At 47.9% G+C, this 24,333-nt stretch overlaps 1 protein-coding gene across 1 annotated transcript in view; it reads left to right on the top strand.

Annotated features, from left to right (window-relative positions):
• The first annotated feature begins 9,112 nt into the window (after positions 1-9,112).
• Positions 9,113-24,333, top strand: part of Lrrc75a (leucine rich repeat containing 75A) — a 48,790-nt gene continuing 33,569 nt past the window's right edge. Inside the window, exon 1 of the mRNA XM_008847118.3 lies at positions 9,113-9,541. Within this exon, the coding sequence (XP_008845340.1) occupies positions 9,296-9,541 (246 nt within the window). The 5' untranslated portion in view covers positions 9,113-9,295. The remainder of the gene's footprint in view (positions 9,542-24,333) is intronic.

Raw genomic sequence — 24,333 nt, 5'->3', positions numbered from 1 at the left:
AGGTATGTGCCACCATGACTGGCTACTTCAAATTCTTATAACATGATCAGAAACTAAAGTGGCTATTCCAAGAAAAGTCACAACAAGAATTCCTTAATTTTATATTTTATGGTGGAAAAAAAATAATAAAACCAGTGCGTCCACGGTACAAGCATTATAAAACTTGCTAAAAGAGAATAACAGGAGCTGGGGAGATGGCTCAGAGGATAAAGCACTTGTCAAACAAGCATGAGGACCTGAATTCAAACCCCCCAAATTCAAGTAAAGAACAGGCACAGTAGTGCATGTCTGGAATCCCAGTGCCCCTACTGTGAGCTGGAAGTCAGAGACCGAAGCTGCAGAAGTTCATGGACCAGCTAGCCCACGGTCCACTGTGGCAACACCAGAGACCTTGTCTCAAACAAGGTGGAAGCCAAGGGCCAACAGCTGAGGTTGTCCTCTGACCACCACATGCATGCCATAGTACTCTCATAAACGTGCACATGCACAAAGAGAATAACAGAGAGGATAAATATTTTTTTATTTATTTAATGTATATGAATGCTTTGCCTGTATTTATGTATGTGTACCACATGTGTGCAGTGCCAGTGGAGGCCAGAAGAGGATGTTGGATCCTCTGGTACTGGAGTTACAGAGGTCCTTTGTAAGAGCAGCCAGTGCTCTTAACCACTGAGCCATCTCTCTAGCTCTGAGGATAAATTTTGAAAATATTTTATTTATTATTTTTATTCATATGAGTGCATTGCCTACATGTATGTAAGTGCACCCATGTTATGCAATGCCCATGGGGATCAGAAGAGGGCTTCAGATTCCCTGGAACTGGAGTTACGGATTGTTGTTAGTTGCCATGTGGGTACTGGGAACTGAACCTGTGTCTTCTGCAAGAGCAGCTGGTGCTCCTAACCACTGAGCCATCTCCATCTCTCCAATTCTCCATCCCCAAGAATAAATTTCTTAAGACAAAGAAAACCAGAAAGGAACAGCCATAAAGTCTTATGATTACCCTCTTTTTTTTTCTTTATTTCTTTTCTTTCTTTTTTTCTTTTTGATATGAGGCCTCACTGTGTAGATATGGCTGGTCTTGAACTTACAGAGATCAGCCTGCCTCTGTCTCCAGAGTATTGGGATTAAAGTCATGCACCATCACAATCACCAGTCTGATTACTCCATTTTTTAAAAAAAGTATTTGTTTATTTTATGCATATGTGTGTGTGTATTATGTGCACCACATACATGTAACTGGCCACAAATACCAGAAAGAAGGCATTAGATTCCATGGAACTGGAGTTACAGGCAGTTTTGAACCACCTGATATGGGAGCCTAGAGCCAAACCTGGGTCCTCTGCAAGAGCAGAAAGTGCTCTTAACCACTTGAGCCATCTCTCCAGCCCCTTATGATCACCTCTTAATAAAATGATCTATCTTGCAAGGCAGGGTAGCATATGCCTTTAATCCCAGCATTCAGCCTGGTCTACATAGTGAGTTCCCAACCAGCCAGGACTACAAAATTGAGACCCCGTTTTAAAAAAATAAATATCTAAAGCTCTATCTCCTCTGTAACTATACTGGCTTTCTCAACTTTCTTACCTGCCTCCCACTTCTCCCCAATTCTCTTCAAACTGATTTCTTAAAGATCATCAGTACTTTCAATGTCAGCATTTCTGTGCTCTGGCTCATTCAATTATTTTATTGAGTGTGTGCCCTATTCTGAGTTTCTGGCATGAACCTAACATACTGGAAATGGTTTGGAGCTTTTTCATTTAATAGGTACTTACTGAGTCTTCCAGTGTTCCAGGCCCTTTGCTATGCAGATATTGAAGGTCAAGGGTCTCCACTGACAACCTGCCCATGAGGTGTTTACAGGCTGTTACAGCAGCATCTGGTTCAGGCAGAGAGACTTCAGTACACACAAGATGGACACCTGCACTTAGCTGGTGAGAGGCAAGCGAGTCCTAGAAGTCATCCCTGAGGTGGTAACCCCAAGTCTAAAAGATAAAGAGGAGGAGCTGGAGAGATGACTCAGTGGTTAAGAGCACTGGCTGCTCTTACAGAAGACCCAGGTTCAATTCCCAGCACCCACATGTCAGCTAACAACTGTCTGTAACTCCAGGTCCAGGGGATCTGATGCCGTCTTCTGTCTTCCATGGGCATTGCATGACATGAGTGCACTTACATACATACAGGCATAACATTCATACATATATAAATAAATAAATAAATAAATAAATAAGAGGAATTATCAAATGAAGGGATGAGGAAGGATATTCTGGTCAGAACAGCAAGTGCAAAAAACACAGTGCTAGATGTGCCGTTGTCCTCAACATACCCAGCAAGAGGTGGAGCCTCACATGAAGGAGGTGACACCTGAATCTTAAGGAATGGCCAGATACCTATTAAGGAGGAAAAGGACACCCAGAAGATAATGCAGTCTGCACAAAGGCACAATGTGTGGCATTTTGGGAGATCTGTAAGTAACATGGATGATAAAGCTAAAGGACCAGAGAGCATGATACCCCCCAAGGGACATCAATGTCATATTTAGAAGCTTGGAATAAAAGTGACAGAAATCCCTGAAGAAGGGAGAGTGCTATAATTTGGATCTTAAACATCCCAAAAATGTGCCTGGTGTGGCACTATTGGAAGGTGGTAGAAACATTGCAAGGTGGGGCCTACTAGAATGCCTTAAGGTCACTGAGGTCATGGTACTTGAATGGAACTCTGGGACCCTGACCCCTTCCTCTTCCACTTCTCAGACACAGGTAAACAGTTTTGTTCTTCCACACACTCCATACCACTGCTATCAAGCACCCCACCAATAGCCTAAAAGCAGTGCGTCTTCCTGCTCACGAACTGAAACCTCCAAAATTATGAACTGGCTGGATACGTTGGCTCACACCTGTGATCCTGAGAGACTTGAAAGACTCAGGCACTCACACTTGAGAAACTAAGGCAGAAGGATCATAAGTTTGAGGCCAGCCTGGGCTACATAATGATACCCTGTCTAAAACGGGAAAAAAAATTAAAATAAAAATAGGAGCTGGGGCTAGAGAGATGGCTCAGAGGTTAGGAGCATGTACTGCTTTTGTAGAGGACCCAAGTTCAGTTCCCAGTGCCCATGTTGGGTGGCTCACAACCACCTGTCCACCTTTAATTCCAGCTCCAGGTTAATCCCACTCTGACTTCTGAGGATACCTGCACAGATGTGCACATACACTCATACAGACATACACACACACACACACACACACACACACACACATACACACACATTTTAAAATAATAAAAATAGCTAGGCATAAGTCATGCATGGTGGAGCACACCTTTAATCCAAGCACTTGGGAGACAGTGGATCTCTGTAAGATCTAGGCCAGCCTGGTCTACACAGCAAGTTCCACACCAACTGGGGCTACAGGGAGACCTTGTCTCAAAAAGACAGAAGAAAAAAAAAAAGAAAGAAAGAAAGATAAAGGCCAGCATGGTGGCACATGCCCTTAATCATAGCACTTGGGAGGCAGAGACAGGCAGATCTCTGAGTTTGAAGGTTTCCGGTCAGCCAAGTCATAGTGAGCTCCAAGCCATCTGGGGCTACAGGGAGACTCTGTCTCAAAAACCAAACCAATCAAAACAAAAAAACAAAAATAAAACAAAAAATTATGATGAAAAATGAATCTTAAAAAAAAAAAAAAAGGGCTGGAGAGATTGCTCGGAAGTTAAAGAGTGTGTACTGCTCTTGCAGAGGACCTAAGTTTGTTTCCCAGCACCCACATTGGGCAATCACAACCTCCTGTAACTCTAGCTCTGGGGGAATCTAGCACCCTCTTCTGGCATCCATGGGTACCTGTACTCACATGTACATGCCCCCACATAGATACAGACACACATACACATGATTAAAAATAAAATAAATATTTTAAGCAATAAATAAGGGGCTGGAGAGATGGTTCAGCAGTTAAGAGCACTGGCTGTTCTTGCAGAGAACCTGGGTTCAGTTCCCAGCACCCACATGGTGGCTAACAATTGCTCATAATTCCAGTTCCAGGGGATCTGATGCCCTCTTCTGACTTCCATGGGCACTGCATGATACAGGTGCATTTACAAACATGCAGGCAATATACTCATATACATAAAATAAAAACAATAAATTAAATTAAATTAAATTAAATTAAAAATCAGGAAAACTATGAGCCCAAATAAACCTTTTTACTTAAAAGTTGATACCGGTATTTGTTACAGTAACACAGAGAAGGGAAGGAAGAAAATCCCCGTTTTAGAATGACCACTCCAACTTCTATCCAGATTGCCATAAATTTCAGGTCAACCTGATATACATAGTGATTTCAGGCCAGCCTAGACTACAGAGCTCCTGCCTCAGAAAGAAAAACAAGAGGCCAGGTATGGCAGCGCAGACCTTTAATCCCAGCTTTCAGAAGGCAGAGGTAGGCAGAGCTCTGTGAAATTGAGTCCAGCCTGCTCTACATAGTGAGTTCCAGGCCAGGTGGGCTACAAGGAGACCCTGCCTCAAAAAAACAAACAAAAAAGAAAGGAAAAAAGGAAGAAAGGAAGGGAGGAAAGAAGGGAGGGAGGGAAGAAAAAGACTGGGTGAAATGGACAGATCCTCAACCAAGGCAGGGGCTGTCAGATGGGGACATATTTTAAAAGCAGGGCCCAGGGTATAAAGTAACTAATAACATAGGCTTTCAAGTCAGACAGACCTAAGTGTGACTCCCAGCTCTGCCCTTTACTCTGTGTGACCAAGATTCAGTTTCCTCAACCAGGAAATCAGAACCATAATGAATTTCCCACAGCTGCTCAAAAGATGAAATGGCACAACATGAGCACATGAACAGCCCAAGACAGAGCACACAGGGAACAGGCAGCGGAGGGGAGCTATATCATCCTTTGCACTGAAGTGGTGAACAGGCTTGAATAACAAAGTGCAGGTACTATAGGAGATGATCAAAGGTACACTCTGACCTGTTGCTCCTAACAGGAAGCAGAGACAGGAGTGGACAGGTTGAATAGGAAGAAGATGAAGTGTCCACTGTTGAAAGACAATCCTCCAGGAATCTGGCACTCTCACACATCTTGTTATACAGGCCAAGAATCCAAGACCCTGGCCTCTTTTAACCTCTTCTCAGTGCCATGTTATTGCAAGTACTGTCTCCCTCTAGGACAAAGAGCAGGCTTGCTTATTGCTTCCTATATAACCAGTAGATTCACCAAGTTCCATGTTTCTCAGCTATGACGCAAACCAAATGCATGTGGAGCATCCATCTGGACCCATCATGCTGCCCCTGCAGGAGTTGGAGGGCAAGGAGAAGTGGTGCAAATATAATGATGCTCATGCTACTTGCTCTGCCTGGTATCATGTGTCTTCTGTCAATAACCATGAATCAATGGCAAGTTAACTTATTCATAAACTGGAGTTAGAGTCATCAGTGTGTACATAGGGAAATCCATGAGCATAAATGACAATGCCTACTAAGAAGACTGAGACCTTAGATACCAACAAATAAAAAATGAGGGTAAGAAAGGGAGCTCAAAGGAACTCGAGGAGGAAACTAAGGGTATAGCTCAGTAATAGAACATTTGCCTAGCATGTACAAGACTCAAGGCTCTGGGTTCCATCCCCAGCACTGCAAACACAAACCCACAAATAGCTCCCCACAAGCTAAGACAGTAGAGTTTCTGTTTTAAACTGTCTTGTTCTATGGGCAAAGCTGTCCTGGAACTCACTATATAGTCTCAGACTTGCCATTTTCCTGCCTTGCCCGAGTGCTAGAATTACAGGGGTGCAACACCATGGCTGGATAAAGAGGAGTTTCAATAAAAATAGAGTAGGATCAGATGCTGCTTAAAAATTAAGCAAGATGAGGACTGAAAGCGGCCACTGAATTCAGCAACTAGGTCACTGGCAGGACAACATCTCAATGATGTGGTATGGCCAGAGGCCAAAATGTAGTGGAGGAAGAATGAATGGAGGTAAAGAAGTTGTAGCAATAAATATGAGGCATTTCTGAACAGCTCGGCTGAAAAGGAAGGAGAGAGATGGGGTACTGATTACTAGCACAGGTGGGGTCAAACTGAATTTGTGTTTTTTTAAAAAGTGGAAGAAATCTGAATGGTCATTACTAAGGAAAGGGAAACGTTGGGAGAAAGATTAATAAAAGGAGGAGGATGGATTCAGAGGAAGAGGAGCGGCCTCAGATTCCAGGTAAGACAGCATTTTCCCCAACCATACACCCTCCAGCAAGTCAACCTGCTAGCTCAGGTTGTGGGGTCTGTCTCCAGGTGAATGGTGCCCACTTGCAAGGGGCTTAGTAAGCAAGTTTCCTTTGTGGTCACTTTCCTGGGTGGTCATGCAGGCCAGAGATGAGACACAGGAGTATTTCACAAACTGGGTTCTCAAGACACCAGTTGGTGTATGCTGTACACAAAAGCACAAGTGGTTTGGAATGCTGCTCTAAGCTTTGTGAAGCCAGCTTGTAGTTCTCAGTGAACATTTGGAAGTGAGATACCTAAAAGGAAGAGCCCTTGCTGGGGCAGACCCAAGGCTTCATCTTCAAATTGTTCAAGGTTGACAACAGAGCCTATGGGAAGAGTCTATGAACACAAAGTAGGAAAAGAAGTTCTCATGTCTATAGCATCTCTGCTTAGAGTTTATTGACAAGATTCTCTCCCATCTATACATGTCCTTGTAGAATCGGTTTTAGCAAAGAGTTTTTCCAAGTCAGTACAGCAAGAACTCTGGATGTTTGATCAACACCCAATATCTGATCACCCTCAATATTTGATCAGGTTCTTTATCCTCTACCAGCCTGCAGGGGCTATCAAATTACCCTAACCTGTCATCAGCAATTCTGTTAGGTCAGCTTAGCCAAAATCCCCTATACCAGTCCTTCCTCTTAATCATTTTCCATTCACCAATCCCCACCCAACTCCTTAGCTATAAATTCACAGTTCAACTCAATCTCTCCCCACCATCTGAATGCCAAACCCCATTGAGGATAGTCCTGAATAAAATCTGTCCTCCAGCAGTTCAATAAGTATCATTAAATAATTTTTCCATAAAAGTCTCCACTGGGCTGAGAGATAGCTCAGTTGGTAAAGTGCCTTAAAGTTTAAAAAAAGAGAGAAGGAAGAAGAAGGAAGGAAGGGAGGGAGAGAGGGAGGGAAGGAGGGAGGAAGAGGGAGGGAAGGAGGGAAAGAAAGGAGGGAGGAAGGGGAAAGGAAAGAAAAAGAAGGAAGGAAGGAGAGAAAGGAAGGAAGGAGAGAAAGGAAGGAAGGAAAAAGAAAGAAAGAAAGAAAGAAAGAAAGAGAAAGAAAGAAAGAAAGAAAGAAAGAAAGAAAGAAAGAAAGAAAGAAAGAAAGAAAGAAAGAAAGAAAAACAGCTTTAATCCCAGCACTGGGGAGGCAGAGGCAAGTGGATCTCTGTGAATTCAAGGCCAGCTTGGTCTACATACTGAGATTCAGACCCAGCCAGGGATATGTAATGAGACCCTGTCTCAAAAACAGATAAGCCAGGCAAGGTGGCACATGCCTTTAGTCCCAGTACTTGGGAAACAGAGGCAGGTGGATCTCTGAGTTCAAGGCTAGCCTCTTCTACACAGTGAGCTCCAGGTCAGCTGGGGCTACAGGAAGACCCTGTCTCAAAAAGACAGAAAAAAAAAAGCCAAGGGTGGGATTCACTTTTAATCCTAGAGCTGGAGAGGTAGAAGACAGGTGGATCCCTGGGGCTCACTGGCCAGCCTAGCCTCCTTGGGGAGTTCCAGGCAGTAAGAAAAAAAAAAAAAAAAAAAAAAAAAAAAAGATGGGACCAGAGAGATGGCTCAGGATTAAAAGCACTGGCTGCTTTTGCAGAGGATCCAGGTTTCCCAGCACCCACATGGCAGCTAAACTCCAGATCCAGGGTATCTGATGCCTTCTTCTGGTCTCCAGGGGCATTGCATGACATGGGTGTGTGTACATACATACAGGCAAAACACTCATATGCACTTTTTAAAAAGTAGATGGCACCTGAGGAACAACACCCAAGGTTGTCCTTTGGCCTATACACATGCCACACACATAGTCTTCACCTACTTTACCCTCCCAACTCTTGATCTAATTACTACCCCAACCTGCCAGGAGAAGCCAGGAATCTAGAAGCTGAAGGCTTGCCTGATAGTTCATGACTCAGTGAGTGACAGGGTCCAGCTCTCTAGGATTTGGGATCCAGTTCTCTTGCATCTACATTCCACGTGTTCTTGGGCCCTAAAGCAGTACCCAGTGCCTGGAATAGAAGAGAACTCACGAAATTCCTGCCTCTCTTACCGGTGAGAACAGGACAGTCACCAAGGGTGTCTGTGACAGGGAAAGTCCCAAAGTGCCTTAGCTTTCTGTCTGGCAGAACCCCCAGTATGCTTTCTAAGCACTATGGGACCCCAGGGGTCTAGCAGAAGAACCCAGGGAATAAGCAGCAAGAATGTGCAACATGCAGCCACCTCTCTGCCTTGTACTACCAGGAGGACCTCAAGGACGGCTCTCAGGAGTGTAAGAGAGTAAGAATGCAGGAGTTCACGCACACACAACTCAGAGTTTCCAGGTCTGGGTCCATGAACTAACCACCATGACCACCCACACTCCACAAACCACCGGAGCTCCAAGGAGCTATGCATCACTAGAAACGCACATCTCCAGGCCCGAGAGTCTGAAACCTGGCCTGTGATGATGCACAATTTGAGGAACAGATGCTCAGCGGAGCCCACCCTGAGAAAACCTGGGGCTAGGAGAGGCCCCAAGTTCCACAGCTTCCCCATCTTGCTCCGCACACCGACCTCCGCTCACCATCTCCTGCCGGCCTCACCCTCACGCGCGGTCGGAAAGCATCTGGGGAACCTGGTAGTGACCCAGTGCGGAGGCCAGGCTTGCCCGCCTTGGCCAGCGCACCAAAAAGGGAGCAGTGAGGTGGCCGGTAGGGGGCGCAGCGCCAGAGACAAGACACGGCGAGGCCAACCCCCGGCCCGAAGCTGGACCAAGGAAGAAAAGGGCGGAGGGTAGGGCGGCGGGGCGGGGCGTGAAGGGGCGGGGCGTGAAGGGGGCGGGGCCAGCGGTCCGGCGGCGAGCGCCGGGGGAGCGCGCCCGGGGAGCGCGGAGGGAGGAGCGAGGGGAGCGCGGGTCATCGCCGCCCCCGCCCCGCGCCCGCGCCCGCGCCGCCTGCGCGCAACAGTTCCTCTAAAGTTGCAGCTCAGGAGGCGAGCGGCGGGTGGGGGACGTGGCCTCGCGGCCGGCGCGCACAGCCCCAGAGGGCGGCGGCATGGGCACTCGGCAGACCAAGGGCAGCCTGGCCGAGAGATCCAGCCCCGGCGCCGCACCCGGCCCCCGCCGCGAACGACCCGACTTCTGGGCGTCGCTGCTGCTGCGCGCCGGGGACAAGGCAGGGCGCGCGGGCGCAGGGCTACCCCCCTACCACCGGCGTGTCGGAATGGTCCAGGAGCTGCTGCGGATGATGCGCCAGGGCCGGCGGGAGGAGGCGGGGACGCTGCTGCAGCACCTGCGCCAGGTGAGCGCGGGGAGGGGGTGCGGGAAGAGGGCGCCCCGCCCCTGCCAAGGGAAGCCCGGAGCGCTGGGAGGCACCGCCCCAGGGACCCCTTCCACGGGGATGGAGTGGTCTGACAGCAGGTGCCTCAGCGCTCCTCTGAATTTGGGGCCTCGGGCTAGGGCGGAGGAAGGCTGACCCGATGGGGCTGGTGAAGGGGACCTGTTAGACTATTGTGCTTGCTTCTCTCCTCCACAAGTCTCCAGAGATGGTTGGTGGGAGAGGGAACCAAAGTGCCGTCTGGTCTTGGCCCTGGTTTTTTTCTTCTTCTCTGCCCACTGGCCGGCACCCTCTTCCGGGGGTCCCCAAAGGATGCGCAGTTATCTGCTAAACGCAGCTTCTTGAGGCATGGCCCTAGGACTGATGAGATTTCAGCCCCCAGGTCGCTTGCCACTTGGAGATATTCTGTATTGTGGCTCAGGGAGATTTTTCACCTCCCCTAACTTTGTCAGGTCCAGGCCATGAGCCCCTACCAAAACCTTGGCGAGAACGGAGCTAGGTTTGGTTTCTTGGTCAACAGGAAGGCAGGCTGCCGGCACTCTGCCCTCAGCGTGGTCCCGACCCACTGGTTAGGGGCAGACTGCAGATCTGGCCAGTTCCCTCTGGGGACTGATGCTGTTACCCACCTCTCTGGCTTGCTCTCCTCTCTGGTTTTCTTTGGGGGTAGCTTGTGCCACAGGTCTCATTGAGTTGGAGAGACATATGGAGGGTGCATAGCTGCCCTGCAAAACGTCCATCAGGTTGTCTTGGCCTGGCTTTGTGGCACTCACACAGGCCCTATATTCTTCAAGGACCCCAGTAGAGATGCAGTCTACCGCAGTTGGGGAAGGGAGAACCTTAGCTGACCTTTGTTTTCTCATTACTGATAGGAACAACTTCCTGGGAGGAGCTCCCCGAATCTAATTGGATCCACATCCCCCTAGATTCTGTAGCGTCCCCTCCCCAACACCCTAACTGTGATGGGATGTTTCTCTGGAGCTTGTTTCTAAGGTGTGCACTGCAAAGAGAGATGCAGAGGCTTGGGGACTTGGGAAGATGCTGGGTTTCCATCCTTGCCTCTGCTTTTCCAAACAACATTCAGAATAATGCCCCAGAGGCTGCTGGTTCCCCAGGTGCCTTCCCTGAATTGAATCATCAAAGAAGATGGCATTCTACACCACATAACTTTAGTGCTGTATGTTTCTCTGTCATTTGAAAATTGGAAGCCAACTTTGTATGGCCTCCATGGTAACTCCTTTGCTTTCAAACAGAAAATGAAATTTCCAAACCATTGTAACCCATTTGCACACTAGACAGTTAAAATGGTTTTGCTGATAATCAGCATGCTGTTTCTCCAGTTCTGGGAGGGCTCCTTTGGAGACTATCAAAGTGTGGAAGAAATTGATAAGCCCTTCTTGGGGAGCCAGTTAGAAAATGAAGTCAGCTTTGGCAAGCATGTATTGGAAGCCCACCAGAGGAGCCTGCAGGTCTCCAGGAGGAAGCACATGCTTTGGCATTTAGTATGGTTGCACATCACATTTTAGGGAACCTGAGTCTCTCCCTGCAGGATCTTCTGCTTGTATGTCTTTGGATCTCTAGCACCTCTTCAGCCACAGGCCTAAGAGGGCTGATGGAAAGAGACGGGCTTAATCAGACTTCCCCCTTTTCTGGGGCTCTTTTGCCTTCTGGCTGATGGATGAGGACTGTGGACATGGAGAACTGCCCTGTGTTGCCTGGAATGTGGGGATCAGGGCCTTCCAGGAAATGGTCATTGGCCTTAGGCATGTGGGAGAGGAGCCCAAGGATATCCAAGAGCCCATCACAAATGAAAGGGGTGTTTTCTAGGACCCTGAAACCAACTAGAGGAATAGCCAGATTTGTGCAGCACCTTGAAGTGGCTCTCTTTTCCAAATCCTGTTTTCCCAGCCCCCCCCCACCCCCGGCCCACCCCAGTAACCAGGACAGTTTTCACCATCCCTATTCACACAGTACTTTGTATATTTGATAATGCATTTGGCGCAAGACTTGATTGTGTTTGTTTTTTGTTTTGTTTTGTTTAGTTTCAAGACAAGGTCTTATATATCCCAGATTGGCCTCTAACTCGCTATGTAGCTGAGGATAACCTTGAACTTCTGATCCTCCAGCCTCTACCCCCTAAGAGCTGGGATTACAGGCATAGAATACACCCAGTTTATTCAGTACTGGGGATCAAACCCAGGGTCTTGTGCCTGTTGGCAAACACTCTTCCAACTGAGCTACACTTGACCCCTGACACTGGATTTCTATGTGCTCAGAGCATGTACAAGGCTAGAGGGAACTCTGGGTCTTTAACTCCTGTGATCCTCAATGAATTGAGTCCTTGATCTTTCTGAGGCCCTGAAAGAGCCACACATACTCTCCTAAGACAAATGCACCCATACACAATCTTACAAAGAATTTCAGAGAATGCACAGAGCCCTTGAAGCCTACCTACAGAGCCTGAGTTTAGAATCACTGCTCCTGTCTGATACTTCCATTGTCCCTGCTATGTGGTTTGCTCCAGGTGATAGATATAGAAACAGTCCAGAACCATGTGTGGCAATTCAAATGCACTGTAGGTGCCAATTGTAAGGTTTGGGGAGTATTTTCTTGCTTGGAGACTCTCCAGCTTATCACTCATTAGAGACAGATCATGAGGCCTCAGGAACAGTTCAAGGGGTGTAGGCAGGATGCCAGGCAGTTGCCTTGAAGGATCACAGAGCCATCCTCTTCCCTTTGGGAACAGTGTGAACTGAGAAGGGCCTGAGGCCAAGGATCAAGTCTGAGTGGCTTGCCTTTGATCCTTGCTCTGCTGTGACCTTGGGCTCAGAGATTACCTTTGTGAGTTGTGTTTCCTCATTTCCCAAAGAGGGATCCTGGGTACTGAACAGAGCAAATGCTATAAAGTGTGTGAAATCGTGTTGGCACTGCCAATCAAGATATACCTTACAGCAACCATAAGAATCAGAAGAAACTGGCCTACTTTGGGTAAAGCTGAGCTAGGGGCATGATCATGTGACTTTTCTCTTGGGGCCTAGACCAGAGTTCTTGGTTCAGAAGCAGTCTGGAGTAGGTGCTAATGAGGATGAAAGAAGGCAGCTTTGGATAGAAGAGGCTATTCCTCCACCCCTATTCATCATACCCCTCCCCTAGCCCTTCAGCTTCCCCATACATCTTAAGATTTGGGGCTCAGACTTGCCATCTTTTTTTTTTTTTTGGTCTTTTTTGAAACCAGGTCTCCCTGGAGCCCCAGCTGTCCTGGAACTCACTATGTAGACCAGGCTGGCCTTGAACTCATAGAGATCCCTGGCCTCTGCCTCCTGAGTGCTGGGTGGGATTAAAGGCGTGCGCCCGGCTATATGACTTGCCATCTTTAAGGAGTCCTGGGGAAAAGTGGGCTGACAAGGAAAGAGTTAAGTGCTGGGCTACGCGGAAGGTGCATTGTCATCTCTCCAACCCAGCAATTTCTTTTCAGTACCAAAAATTCCAGACTGGGTTGTTGGCCTACTTCATGGAACAGCAGAGTAAGTGGTCTGTTTCCCTGGGATACACCCAGCTGAGGTGGCCCATCTCTTCATGTTCACTGGCATCCCTGCTGTGTTAGTCAGCTGTTACTGTGACAAAGTACCTGAGATAATCAACCTTTCTTTGATGATTTGGGTCTGTAGTGGGATAATAGTACATCATGGCAGGGAGTATGTGACTGAGAAAGCTGCTCACTTCTTGGTCGTTAGGAAACAGAAAAATGAAGAGGGCAGGGTTCCACTGTTACCTTTAAGGACATACCCACAGTGACTCTAAGACCTCCCACTAGGCCCAGATTCTTAAAGATTTCACCACCTCCCAAAAGCACCAAAAACTAGGGTCATTTCAGCTCATGGACTTATCAAATCCTGGCACCTACTTCCTTATAGAGTCCCATTGGACTGCTTTATTGCCAGTGTAGCACACTGCTAATAGAGCTGTTCTGTTTGCCTGACTGGCCTTGCCTCGGTGTGGCTTGTGCCTTAATTCATGGTTCTGTGTGCTGTTCATGATGGTACCTCCTTGTTTCTACCACGTGCCCTTTACCTTCACCAGGCCACCTTCTCTAGCACATCTGCCCAGGTTCTGACATCTAGTTAGCATACAGGTCCCACCATGGTGCAAGGCATTTAATCATCCATAGTTTTTTTCCTTGATGACCTTTTGTTTGACAGACAAGGTCGTATGCTTCCTGAGGGTGGGGAGCCACCACCACCAGTGTCTGGGGTGTAGTGTTGAAATCTCACAGGCTTGTGATGTTCCTCGGTAAGTCTTTGTGCTCTGGAGGTATGTGTACAGACTGTCATCATGATGTGTCCTCAGAATGCACTTTGATGCCCTGCTTCAGCCTGCATCTCATTTACCAAGCTGTCAGCACGGCCATGAGATCCTGTACATTTGCTTTCTGAATGGTTGGATTTCTGGGCATAATATCTGCGAGTTTGACTTTGCCTGGCACCCTGCCAGACTGAGGTGTTCTTAGAGAGAGGAGTGGCATGGTGCCCAGCCTCCATGGCACCACAGAATCCCATCGGGCAGGTGTAGTCTGGGGCCTCTGCTGAGCTGGCAGGAGGGGAGCAGAGACTGATGGAAGAGCCAGGCCTCCCCGATTCTGGTCAGCTTCTGCAGGATCGCATATGTCCCTCCACAAAGAATCCTTTTTTGAAATCCACCAGTCTGTACAGGATGCATGCAGGTGTTTCCAGTGATAAAGATACAGAGGCTTCTGATGTCAGGACCTGCTTTGTTGCTTTCCATGGCTGCCAGGGACACCAGCCAGGGACACAGCAACCTCTGTAGTGACCAAGCTAGCCACAGGGCTTATAGCTGGACCAGCTCCCTGGCTTCATGGTCTGGTGGGGCAGGGGAGGGGACCCACTTTTTGGAATAAATGCCACCTTCTCAGAAATTGCCAGAAGCTGTTTATCTCTTTCTTCTGAGCTCCTGCCATGCCCTGGTCTCCACCCTGATGTGAGGGTGGTGCAGCCTTGTCACCCTTCCTCTAGTGTCTTGTCATTTCTATGTATTCTGTCCTGGGACTGAAGCCATAGGCCAGGTACTTGGCACACGGTCAGTTTTCAGGAACTCCCTGTAGATGCAGTTTTAAATGTCTCAGGCACACTTTCCCCTGGCTCCTGGCCCTGGTGTGCTCTCTTGGGAGTCTGCTTGGCATAGACTTCTCAAGTATTTCCACTCTGAACTCAGGCCAGGATAGCCCTCCTCGTATTCAGGCTCCAGCAACTGCTCCCCACACCACACCAACTCCTGAAGATGAAGACTTCTCACCAAAGGGTTACCCAGGTGACCAGTATCTTTAAATATCTTCCCCATCAGCAAGTGGGGTTAACATTGGAGGAGATTCCCCACTCCTAAGTGGAAATTGTTGAACAGCTGACTCACCTTCCCCACCAAGAGCAATACTATGGGCCTTGTATGAGGAAACCACACACACAGAGGCATGTATAGACAGACACATATACATGTACACACATAGGTATATAAACACAGACACATATGTGTGTACATACACAGGTGCACACACAAATATGTATACACACAGACACGTGTGTATTCACAGACATAAGTATACATATATGCATAAACACAGGTATACACATAGATACATGTATATATGTGCAGGTGCATATACACAGAGACAGATGTGTGTGTATACATGAACCCACACATGTATGCACACAGGCACATCTGTGTGTACACACAGATATATACACAGATAAATGTGTGCACATGCACACAGGTATGCACACAGACACGTGTACACACACATAGGTATACTCAGATACATATATGCATGCACATGCAGGTATTTATAACGTGTGTGCACATGCACACAGAGGTATACACAGGCATGGTATTTATAACGTGGGTGCACACATAAGTATATACAAAGATACATATATGTGTACATGTACATACAGGCGTATACACAAAGCTACATATATGCATCCACACGTACACACACAGGCATATACACACAAGACATGGTCCATACCATTGATCTTCCTCTCTGTGTTCTTGTGAATTATATTAGTTCATTCAGGTGCTAGAACAAAATACCAGAGACTGGATAGCTTATCAACAACATAATCCAGTTCTTACAGTTTGGAGACTAGAAGTCCAGTATCAAGGCACCAGCAGATTCAGCATCTGGTGAGGGGTCACTTTCTGGCCCAGAGTATCCTCACATGGGAAGGGGTGAAAGGCCTCTCTGGGGCTTTTGATAACATTATCATATCCCCAAAGCCCAAGCTGGGAGGTTAGGTCCAGCTTATGCCTTTGGAGGGGAGGGGACACAGCCGCTAGGACTTGGGCCTGCTGAGAAACTAGAGGGGGAGGGGTCCAGTTATATGAGTTCACAGATTTGGGTATTGTACCTCAGGCTCACCATTACTCAAAGAGTTGAGTGTTTGAAATGAGAACAGAGACCTTGGCACTCTGAGCAGGGGCGGGGAACCCCTCTGACAGCACTGCTTTCCTCTCAACCCCACCCACCCAGGCTCTGAGTGGTGCCCACGTGGCTCTCTGGGAGCACGTCCCAGCTTTTTTTTTTTTAACTTTTATTAGCTCAGACTCCTGGCTGCTGCAGCCATATGGAGTTCTGCCGACAGCTGCTGCTCAAAGGGATGTGGCATTTTGATGTTTCTAACTTTATCTTAACTAGAATAGACACAGGAGTCCAGCTGAGAGTAGGGAGTACCTAAGTGTGTTCTGCAAAGGTGGCCTCACTTTGAGCCTGGGGCCCATGTGCTATGGTTTGAACGTGTCCTCCAAAGTTCATGTGGTGGAAAGCTAACCCTCAAATTCATGACAACATGTGAGGGTTGTGGCCTTTGGCAGGTAATTATGATAAGATAAGGTCATGAGGGTGGGGCCCCTCTGATGGGACTGGTGGCTCTGTGAGAAGAGAGACCTGATATGTCACATGCTTGCCCTGGGTCACCATTTGATGTCCTCTATCACATTATGATACAGCAAGAAGGCCCTCACCAGATGTCCTGTGCTCTTGAACATTCTGCCTCCAGATCTGTAAGCTAAATAAACTCTGCTGTTTTTAGTAATTACCAGTCTTGGACACTTTGTTACAGCAGCAGAAAACAGGGTAAAGCTCCCTTGCAGAGCTGCTCCTCACTCTTTCCCTCCTCACTGTCCATCTTGTATTTTCTCACCTTTCCGCTCTCTACTTCCTGTGGCTTCTCTTTGAGTCTCTATTTCTCTCTGGGTATCTTCCCTGCTCTGTTTTTGTTTTCCCTAAGTGAAAAGCAGACTTGGGATAAGGTGTGGTGGCACATGCCTGTGATACCAGCACTGGGGAGGTGCAGGCAGGAGGATCAGGAATTTAAGAGCAGCTTGGGCTACATGAGACTCAAAAAACAAAACAAATGTCTCTTGTTACTCTGCCTGAGTTTGGTGGGCATCTCTCTACATTCTCCCAATCATACAAACTGGAAGATGGGCAGTGAAGCTGTGAGAACTGAAAGGAGTTCTGGTAGTCAAGTCTCAGCTTGTTTCCATTGTCTGGGCCTTGGCAGCGAGAGCAGGTACAGAGACCCAATTTGTGTGGATTTCTAGTCTACAAACCATTTTCTCCTTTTGTTTTGCCTTTTTTGTTTTTTCATTTTTTTATTATTTTATGTAGTATGAGAGTTTTGCCTGCATGGATGAAGGTGTACCATATGTGTACCTGGTACCCATGGAGTCCAGAAGAGGGTGTTGGGTTCCCTGGAACTAGAGGCAGTTATGAGCTGCCATGTGGGTGCTGGGAACTAAACCTGAGTCCTCTGCCAGAGCAGTAAGTTCTCTTAACTGCTTATCCATCTCTTCAGTCCCCTGGTTTGTTTTATTTTTTGTTTTGTTTTGGGGAAAGTTTAAGACAGGGTATCTCATGTATCCTATGCTGGCCACAAACTCTGTATGTAGCCAAAGATGACTTTGAACTTCTGATCCTCCTGCCTTCATCTTCTGAGTGCCAGGAGTACAAGCGTGTGCCATCATACCCAGTTTATTCAGCACCAGGGATCAAACCCAAGGCTTCATATATGCTAGGCAAGCACTCCACCAACTGAGCTGTATCCCCAGGCCCTTTTGAAACTCCTTAAATAAAGGAGTGGTGGCACACGCCTTTCATCCCAGTACTTGGGAAACAGAGGCAGGTGGATCTCTGTGAATTCGAGACCAGCCTGGTCTACATAGTGAGTTCCAGGCCAGCTGGAGCTACAGGGAGGCCCTGTCTCAAAAAGACCAAAAAATAAAATAAATTCTTTAAATAATTAACTTGTGGTTTTTTTTGTTTTTGTTTTTGTTTTTAAGACAGGGTCTCACTATGTAGCCCAGGCTAGCTTCAGACTTGCAATTCCCTGCCCTCAGCCTCCCAAATGCTGGGATTATAGTTGTGTGCCACCATGCTCCTTAAATAGTTTGTAAGGTTAGGACAGTATCATTTAAAGTACAAGTAGTGGGTTTTTAAAAATACTATCAAAAGCAATACACAGTCATTGCAGAAAATGAGAAAATATAGTCGAGGAAAAAAAACAAAGAACAACATGGACTTATTTATTCAGCAGTCAAGCACCTGCTTTTGAGGCACAGCTCCTGGAATGGGGTGAGGGGTGGGTGTAGCATGAGACCCAGTGGGAAAGACCCCAGCAACATCTGCGCCCTCCTTCACCAAGAGGGCCTGAGGTCCAAGAGGCCATATCAGGCGTTTGTGTTCAGCTAAGTGGTGTGGCTGTCTCCGCATCGTATTGGAGCTTGTAGTTCTGGGCCAACATCCTCATTCTAGAAAGGACCAGAAGAGCAGGAGTGACTGACTGGTGGCTGGTGAGTGATCAGAGCTCCTCATAGCCACTCAGAGTCCAGCTCATGATTGTTTCTGATTGAGAGTGGCTCCAGAGGTCATATGCAAGTCCACTAGTCACCACTCCCATTTCCCCTGTAGGACTCATAAGTGGTCACAAGCCCTCAGGCCCAGCAGCTGCAAGGGACTGGGCTGCCTGCTACTTCCTAATTGGGACTTTTCCTCAGCTGTCCTGCTTGGCACTCTCAGCTACCTGGCATTCAGGCCTGCACCTTCCTGCTTTCCATGTCCTCTGAATTGTTCCCTCCAGGAGACCCTCCCCACTCCACAGCTGCTGACCAGTGGAACCGCTACCCAAAGATGCAGTCTGCCTAAGGAGGCTCACCAGACATCCCTCTTTCACCAAGAGTCACCACTTCCACCACAGGACACCAGGCAAGGGATCCTTGGATGCACTGGCATCAGGAGGGAGCAGGCACTCATAGCTGGGAAGGTGCATCCTGTGACCCCCACCCCTGCTCATAGTTCAATAGTTTGGGCCATGAAGGTGGTGCCTCCTGGAGCTCTGGGCTTGGGCCTCAGGTGTCAAAGGGACAGGAACAGAGCAGGACTCCCTCCCTTGATACTATAGGCAGGGAGGACCCGGAGAGGCTACCTAACACCTAGACCTTACAGTCCAGATTCCCACCCTGGACCTCTCCAGCCCAGTACCTCCCCTGTTGTAGCCTGTGGTAGTCAAAGCACACCTGGCAGCCCTACCCTACATTCTCCTCACTGATACATGAGTGAACACAAGAGAGCTGGGGCTGCAGAGGATGCCTAGGAGAGTTCTCTAGTTCCCCCTGGAACCAGGAAGTGCTAACTGAGGGTACTTCTGATGGGCTTCTTGACCACCTTGCCTATTATGGTTACACTGGCCCACTCTGGCTATGGTCCTGGGTCCCTGACACCAGAAAATGGGTATGAGGTCCCAGGACCCTGGATCCAACCCCTTTCTCTCTCCTTGGGGAAATGGAGGGAGAGTGGGCAGAGACATGGCTCCATGGGTACAACTTGCTGTAGTCAGAGCTAAGATGTTCAGTGGAGGTACAAATGGCTGGGAGAGGAGTTATGGTCTGCAGGATCTGCAGAGAGTCACATGGGACTGGGCCAGCACCTGGTCTTACAAAGAGCTCTCCTACCTAGTGATAGCTGGAGAAGTATTGGAAGCCTCTCTGTTCCAGTGAATAATGCAGCATTTCCCCAGGCTCCCTAGGTTGGGGGGGTGGCTTGGATCCCCTCCTCATGGGTAGGATGGAAGGACTACTTCTGGGTCACAGAGGCCCCATTCCACTGTGGCAAGAACAGGAGGGAGGCAGGGGCAAACCTTGCAAAAGAGGTAGGTGAGGGTGGGGAACATCACTGTCCTGAGCACATTGGGTGATGTTTTTTTCACTTTCTTTTTGTTGTTATTGTTTTAGACAGGGTCTCACCATCCCTGCCTGGCCTGGAACTCACAAAGATCCACCTGCCTCTGCCTCCTGAGCGCTGGGATTAAAGGCAGTGCCACTACACCTGAACATCATTTCTTTTTTAAAAATATTTTAAATTTTTTAAATTTTATGTGTTTGAATGTTTTGCCTGTGTGTGTTAGTGCACCCATGCATGTAATGCCTGCAGAGGCCAAAAGAGGGCATCAGATCCCCTGGAACTGGAGTTACAGGTGGTTGTTAGCCATCATGTGTGTGCTGGGAACCCAACCCAGAGCCTCTGTAAGAGCAGCTACTGCTCTTAACTGCTGAGTCACTTCTTCAGCCCCCAGAACATCATTTCTTAAAGGAGGATGTGGAGATAGTAAGGACTGAAATGATGCACTCACATTGGAGGAAATGGCTTTTTGTTGTTTTGGGGGGGATTTGTGTGTGTGTGTGTGTGTGTGTTCTTGAGACAGAGTCTCCTTGTAGCCCCAGCTGGCCTGGAACTCACGCTGTAGACCAGGCTGGCCTTGAACTCACAGAGATCCGCTTGCCTCTGCCTCCCAAATGCTGGGATTAAAGGAATGTGCCACCACACCCAGCTGGAGGAAGCAGTTTTATGAGCTCATTGCTCCATTAGAACTTAGCTATGCCTCTATTCCTGGAAGCCCAGCAACACCAAGAACTTGGGGCTATTGAGGCCATTCAGTGAGTGAGTCCAGGTCACCCAGGTCCTGGATTTCCTTCACAGGAGTCTCTCTGGTTGGACACAGCTAGTGTCAAGGCATTGTAGGTTCAGCCCTTTCCTAGCATGCCCTGCACTGCTGTACTAAGCAACCTTGGAGAGAATGTGTAGAAGTTCAGCTCTTGAGCAGAAGAAGGCTGGTCAGGAAGCTTACTGCCTCTACATCTCCTTAAACGTAGCCTTTCCAGATCACCTAACATAAGGAACAGTAAAACGCCAGCCAGGGCTTGACTTAAACTTCTCAGCCGGTGCTTGCCTTCATCCTCTTGAACTGGAGAGCTGAAGCAATTGGGCATCTTGTTCTAGAAGATTCCAGCTCAACATTTCTACCTATTAAAGGGCATCAGATAGAATCAAAGACACCCTGAGTGGATCTGGAGTTCTGCCCAGTCTGGGGTACACAGGGCACAAGCAGAGGCATCAGGGTATTCTTTCCCACTGAGCTTCTGTGGGCTCCCAGGATTCAGGAATTCCCCTCCAGCTTCCCAGGCTGCCCGTACATCTTCCCCTCACAGTTCCGAGATTCTACACTTGGGGTATACTCCATACCCTGCACATAATCTCAGCGCCTCTAGACTCAGTAATTCCAGTCAATTTAGCTTTTCCTAGGACATGCCAATCTGCTGACTTTTATTATTCTCAGCTGCAGACAGGTTTTCCAAGTCCTTTAAAGGCAGTTGTAAGTGGCAGGCTTGCCCAGGCGTTTCCAGGAAGCTGCAGGCCCAGAGACCCTCAAGAACACAGAGGGGGCTAGTTTGGGTATGGAAACTCAGAAATAAAAGCATCCAAGTTACCTGTTCTAAGAATTCTCACTCCTCAAGAAATGGCTTTTGCTGCTTGGAAACTGGCCCAGTCAAACAGTGCAAAAATAATATAATAGAAATGGTTTAGAATAGGGACATCTCAAGGAGAGGCTGCTGGGTGAGCCAGAAGAGGGACAGGAGGAAGAGGCATGCTTGGAAAGGAGAGAGAAGGTGTCAGGATGGAACTACAGAAGATTTTCCAGGTGTGTGTGTGTGTGTGTTTTGCTGGTGATCAAACCCAGGGCTTCTTGCCTGCTAAATGCACATTAGTCAACTGAACTATACCTCCAGCCTCCAGAAACTGTTCTAGAAAACTGGCAGAAGGACAGCCAGGAGATCCAAAGGAAGCAGGACAGTGCTCAGGAGCCTGAGAGCAGGTGTTGAACAGAGCACGCAGAGTAAGTTGTGCCTGAGTGGTGCTTGTGTTAGTGGAAGGTGTTCACTGTGGGAAGTACTCTGGGTGGGTCCAGTACACTGGCAGAGAGCACTGGGCCTGTAATAGCCTGTGGCTTTGGCCCTTCCTCCTCATAGACCACTCTACTCTTGCCTTGCAGTGTATATAGAAGCTGTGGACACACTCGGGAGCCTCCCAGAAGTCAGGCAAAGGCCCCTCACATCCTCAAGGACAAGGCTATCCCCTCCTTGTAGACTTGAAAGCTCACAGATTTCCTTTGCTACAGTGCTGGTGACAGCAGCCACTGGGTCCTCTGCCCACAGAGCCAGAGCATCAAGCCCTAAGGAATAGGGCTATATGGGAATGATTCTGCAAGGCTGGGAGTCCCATGACTGTTGGGAAGCCCTCAGAAAGGGCCCTGTGACATCTTACCAGCTCCCTCCCCACTGCCCAGGCAGGGCTTCACTGAGCTTCAGCCAACTGAGCATCCTGGGAGATCCCTCCTCCTCTTTACCCTCCACCCCTTCCTGGAGCTGGGAGTGAAATGGGTTCCATCTGGGTTCCTCCTGTAGCATGACTCATCTCTCAGGCCCAGAGGGATGGCAGCAAGAGGTCTGAGTCCAGATTTTTGGAGATTTTGGCCTTGGCCTTGGCCTCACCTCTGACCTAGAGATTTAAAGTGATAAACCCTCTCAGTTCATTGTGGTGGATAATTGTATGTGATCAGCCATTAGTCTAGACATGTCCAGGGGTGTTTTTAACATGTAAATCAGTAGATTTGGCACTCTGTTTATTTTATTATTTTATGTGCATGCGTGTATTGCCTGCATGTAGGTAAGTGCACCCATGTTGTGCAATGCCCGAGGAAGTCAGAAGAGGCCATTGGATCCCCTGGAACTGGAGTTACAGACAGTTGCTAGCTGCCATATGGGTGTTGGGATTCGAACCCAGGTCTTCTGCAAGAACAACCAGTGTTCTTAACCACTGAGCAATCTCTCCAGCCCCTCTATTTATTTTTTACCTTTGTGTGTATGAATGTATTGCCTGCATGTATGTAAGTACACCCATGTCATGCAGTGCCCAAGGAGGTCAGAAGAGGTCGTCAGATCCCCTGGAACTGGAGTTATAGATGGTTGTTAGCTGCTATGTGGGTGCTGGAATTCGAACCTGGGTTCTCTGCAAGAGCAGCCAGTGCTCTTAGCCACTGACCCATCTCTACAGCCCCAATTTGGCATTTTAAAAAACTATTCTGTTCTATAAGGGCCTTGTTCAGGCAGTTGAAGCCCTAAGAGAAAAATCCCATGGAAGAAAGATTCTGCCTCCAGATGTCCTTCAGTGGCAAGAACAGACTACAGGGTCAGGTCTTCTGTAGGTCTCCAGCCCGACTTCCTGCTCCACAGATTTCAGGTTTGCCAGCCCCCACAATCATGTGAGCCAAGTCCTTAAAATAAACCAAGTTCTCTCCTCTCTCCCTCCTCTACACACATACACACACAAACACACACACACACACACACACACACACATACATGCATGCATGCAAGCATCTATTGGTTCTATTTTCTCTGGAAAAACTTGTCTAATATGCTTAACTCCCAAGGGCTGGTGGGCCAGAAGAGGTGGTATTAGAAACTTCTGGAGGCTCTGGGTTGTTCCTTCTGTCTCTACCACTCCTCACTAAGGCAGCCAATCCTCCAGACCTCAGTTTCTCACTCTGAGCAATTGGCTGTTCCTGTGAAGTATCCCTTGCAAGGGGAAGAGGTTTCTAGGGGGTCAGAAATAGGACCAAACCTTTCATCTAAATGGGACTAAACTTACCATGGGAAGGGACAAATGGACTTAGATGCATTTGCCAGAAGGTATAAACAGCTGATTTAATTATTTCCCAAGAGGAAGTTTGAATGACAAAATGCCAAGAATTTGGGGAATTCAGGAGCCTAGAGACCTCTGGGACATCTGCCCCTGCCCCTGTTTTCTACAGAATCCCAGTTGAACAAGAGGCTCTGGGAAAGTGAGAGAAGGGCTGGGAAAATAAGGTGGAGAAATACCACCCAGGTTCTATCCTGGCACTGAAAGTAAAGAAAGAAAATCACACCGGAGCTGGAATGTCTGTGTGGAGAAAAAGAAAGTGGTAATTTGTTGAATTCTTTGAGTCCTCTGCTGTCTCGGACTTCCTCCCACTGGGCCCTCCTTTGTAGGTGGAGAAGCTGTGGTATGAAGCAATGACTAGTCCCATCCAAACAGTGATTTACAGACTAGCCCTGAACTGGGTCTCCTGCCTACCTTGACCCCATGTCTAGGCAGAGCTGTGATCCTAGAGGGGAGGGAAGTCGGTAAATCAAATCCTGTTTTTCTAAAGAGAAAGCACCCTTTTGTATTTATTTGTTATTACTCCCATTTCTTGGATTTTAATTGTTACACTTGGAAATAGCTGAACATCTGTTTCCAGAGGATGTCTTTTTTTTTTTTACATTTATTTATTTTTATTGGGGGGGGGGGGGGGGGGTGGGTACATGAAAGGGAG

The sequence above is a fragment of the Nannospalax galili genome, unplaced genomic scaffold, assembly GCF_000622305.1.
Source record: "Nannospalax galili isolate Female #2095 unplaced genomic scaffold, S.galili_v1.0 scaffold1283, whole genome shotgun sequence".
NCBI classification, from domain to species: Eukaryota; Metazoa; Chordata; class Mammalia; order Rodentia; family Spalacidae; genus Nannospalax; species Nannospalax galili.
Note: the sequence above shows the minus strand (reverse complement) of the source record. Positions and strands in the feature narration are given on the sequence as shown.